Source organism: Vigna umbellata, chromosome 2, assembly GCF_029865625.1.
Source record: "Vigna umbellata cultivar VRB3 chromosome 2, Vumbellata_1.0, whole genome shotgun sequence".
Taxonomy (NCBI): Eukaryota; Viridiplantae; Streptophyta; class Magnoliopsida; order Fabales; family Fabaceae; genus Vigna; species Vigna umbellata.
Window position 1 is genome coordinate 10,036,430 of NC_142166.1, and position 4,041 is coordinate 10,040,470.

The 4,041-nt window shown below is 24.5% G+C and overlaps 1 protein-coding gene across 1 annotated transcript; it reads left to right on the forward strand.

Annotated features, from left to right (window-relative positions):
- Window positions 1-1,025: 1,025 nt before the first annotated feature.
- On the forward strand, window positions 1,026-1,930 carry LOC148203363 (early nodulin-93-like). Its single transcript, XM_088107939.1, has 4 exons — window positions 1,026-1,236; window positions 1,308-1,369; window positions 1,504-1,579; window positions 1,751-1,930. The coding sequence occupies exons 1-4, from the start codon at window positions 1,179-1,181 to the stop codon at window positions 1,843-1,845; spliced, it is 291 nt and encodes a 96-aa protein (XP_087964065.1). The 5' UTR covers window positions 1,026-1,178; the 3' UTR covers window positions 1,846-1,930.
- The last annotated feature ends 2,111 nt before the right edge of the window (window positions 1,931-4,041 follow it).

A 4,041-nucleotide genomic window follows, 5' to 3' on the forward strand; every position in this document is an offset into this window, starting at 1 on the left:
GAAGAGTGATGAAGATCTCACTAGAGGAAGTTTTTTATAGTTGAAAAGAATACGAAGGATCATGTATGTTTTTTAAAAGTGATTGTTAATTTTTTTGTTTTAAATATTCTGTTTTATAATAAAATTAATTATAACTCTCATGACTGTAATAAAAATACTTTTTATTTATAAAAAGTACAAGGTGTCTTTCTTTTTTGAGAGTCAGGATCCCAAAAAGATATTTTAAGAGTATTAACATTTATATGTGTTTTCAAGAAAGAAAATAACTTTCCGCAGTATATATTTTTTTCCAAATAAAAAAAAATAGATGATGATAATGTTTTTAGGATGTTAAATTAAGAGGGTAGGACACCCAGTGAGCCAAAACCATGGCTTAAACCTATTTTTCACAAAAAAAAAAAAATCATCAAAGGTACATGATACATTCAGCCAAATGGTTTAATCTTAAAAATAAGTATTTTTAAAATAAAAAAAATTGAAATACACATTTACTTAATATACATATAAAATCTACCTGTTAAAATAAAAATAAAAAACTATTTTTGAAATAAAAACTTAGACAAATAAATATAAAAACGAAATATACCTTTTTTTAAATTAAATAAAAATTAATTTTAGAAAATAGACACAATTATTTCATTGAACACGTGCCTACCCCGTTAATTTATTTTGATCATGGATTTTGAGGTGGGCCAAGATACATTTTTATGAGGTGGGCTTTCATCTCTGTATCGAACATATTATGGCTATACCTGAATGGAGCTTCTTCCTGCACTTCATTGTTTTTTTTACACCTCCAAATTTTTCATTACTTTCCATTTTGTGTAAAAAAAATTGACAAAAATTATAAAATAAGATTATAAATTAAGATTCTTAAAGAGTTATTCATAGTGTGATGTACAAAAAATTTATAATATAAAGAGGATAAAAAAAAAACTAAGAAGGTAACTTTTGAGAGAGAAAAGAAAAGCTTGTTTTTGGTATCTCATAAAATGAAAGAGGTGTAAAAATGAATGTGTGATAAAAATGAAGTGGTGTGAAAACAATGGTCTAAAGACATTGGATTGTTATGAAACCATGAACTCACAAAGATTGAATTCTCACTAATTCCTATATAAGCATTTAACCTTTCTCCTCACCAAAACTTACTAATTCCTTTCTTCTTTCACTCTTTCGATATGGCCAAAGGAAATTCTCCTCTCGTCAGACCTACCTTCGCCGAGCGATGTTCTGATGGTACTTCTCACGTCTTTGCTTCTTCTTTACTATTAATTCAAATTTAAACTTTACTATTAATATCTAAACAGAGAGTGTGTTAGCCGGAGCAAAGGCAGCAGTTGTTGCATGTGTTGCCACCGCCATTCCAACTGTAACTATTCCCTTTCACTCACATATAGCTTTAATTAAATATTAATTATTTTATAAATTTTAATATTTTTTATTCTTTTATTTATATATTCACATCTTAAATTGGAATGCAACAATTATGATGATATTATGCAGTTGGCTAGTGTGAGGATGCTGCCTTGGGCAAAAGCCAATCTCAATCACACAGCTCAAGCTCTCATAATCTCCACAGGTTTCGTTTATCATAATCACAACCACCACCGTTTTTTCTTACTAAAAATAATATATTAATTTTTTTCAAAAAAATATTCATTGCTGATTTCTTTCAAATCTTCTAATTTGTCAACCGAATCCCAATATTTTACAAACTGAAAATTATTTTAACCGTTATTTTTTTCTTTAGCGACGGCAGCGGCATATTTCATAGTAGCTGACAAGACAGTTTTAGCAACGGCAAGAAAGAACTCCTTCAACAAACCCTCCCATTCTCAACCATGAAATGTATTCCATTTTGGTAACATTATCCAAATGTGAACCCAATTGCACTTATTTCTCCTAATAAAGACTTTTAAATGTTCATATACCTTTTTCCTCACTAAGAATTTATATATGTACCACACTTTCGTTATATTATTTCTTTTCTGTCACTTATATATATAGTCAAATGTTTTATATATTTTTCGGGGTAAATGACCAATTAAATTTCTAAAAGTATAAAATATTTATTTTAGTCTTTAAATGTGTAAAAAGTTCCACAATTAAGTTCCCTAGTTAAATTCTACAAGTCTTTATAATCATTTATGATATTATTTTAGAGACCCAACACATTTTATATCATATGCATGTCTAACTCATTATCTAATGTTCTTATTAAAGCGTGGTATCCATCTACTTGCATAAAATATTATCAATTAGGTTTGTTGTAAACTTTTGGCATTGGCTGACGTTATTAGCCCCCAATTAAAGAAATTGGAAAATTGAAAATACAAAAGCAACGGCTATACTGTGTTCTAATTAGCGTCGCGGCACTTTGATTCTCAAAAAGTAATAATAAAATTGAAACTGATGCCCTTTGGAAATTGTGACAGTTTTATGATATAATAAGGAACATCATCACTGAATCTGGTGAGATAATTACGTATATCTTTTTTATAAACCATATCTTAATTTTAATACCGTTTCAGTTAGTTTAGTGTTCCAATTTATTCCAATACGCTAAAGAATTAAATTCTAAATCTAATTTGATGTATTTGAATACGTAAAAAAATCAATTTTAAATATAATTCAATTTTATAAAATTAGTTTGTAATACGATCAAATTTATTTGTACTTATTTATGTATTTTAATTATTAATTTAATAATTTTAAGTTTAATTCAATTTAATAAAACAAATTTATAATATAAGTTTCACAGTTATTTATATATTGTTCTTATTTGGAGTTTAGAATATGTTTTTGGATAGATGCCAAAATCTTGATGATATCATGATTCATAATAAACATGCACGGACTAAAAGATTTACATATAAAAGACTTTCTAATACTCAAGTTAGTAAGAAAATTTGAATCTTTTAAATAAAACAAAGAGTATGAGTGAATTGTGTATATTTTGGTGAAATACTATGTGTATTTATAAGGTTTTTGAACCCTATGATTTATGTGTAAAGAAAAAAAGTTAAAATTTTCGGATGGTCCTCACATTTGTATAAAAATCTCAATTCGGTTATCAAAGTTTTAAGTTGTCTCAATTGGGTCCTCATTTTTTAAAAAATGATATAAATTGGTCATTTTCGTTAGTAAACTGACAATGTCAACTCAATGTCACGTGTCAGTTTGTGATTTCTATTTTTTAATATTTTTTAAATTTTTTTATTTTTTTATTTAAAAAAAAATTTACCATGTGACAGAGACAGTGTGACGTGACAGACAATGACACTTTTCATGTGAAAAATCTTAATTTAATAATTTTATTTGTATTTGATTTCATTTTAGTTCTAATGTTTTTTCTAAATTGGAGCAATTGTATCCCTTTCCAAATTAAAACCAAACTTAACTTTTATATAGATGTATAATGATATCTTCATTAAAAATTGATATTTTTATTAAATAATTTTTATAATATTAAATTTATATTATACATTGAAGTTTATTTAAATTTTGTTTCAAATATTTATATATTAATAATTTCTATACTTAGAGTTGGTTTAAAAATAATAGTACTATAAATTCAAATATAAAATTTTAAAAAAATTGTATAACAAACTAAAATAAATATATTTAAAATTTAAAAACAAAATTTAAATAAAATTCAATGTAAAATATTAATTTAAATAAACTTAACCTTATTAAAAATATTAATAAAAATTTAAGTTTTATTAAAAATAACATTATAATAATTATAACATTTATTAGAGGTGACAAAACAGGTTAACCCAACCTGTATAAATAAAGTTCAATGTAAAATATAAATTTAAATATATTTAATACTGTTAAAAATATTTTTAATTAGATTAAGTTTATTTAAATTAATATTTTACAATCAATTTTATTTAAATTTTAAATATATTTATTCTAAATTATTATATCATTATAGATCTATATAGAAGATAAATTTGGTTTTAATTTGGAGAGGGATGAAATTGGTCCAATTAAAAAATATTAGGGTTAAAATGAGATCATATACAAATAAAATGA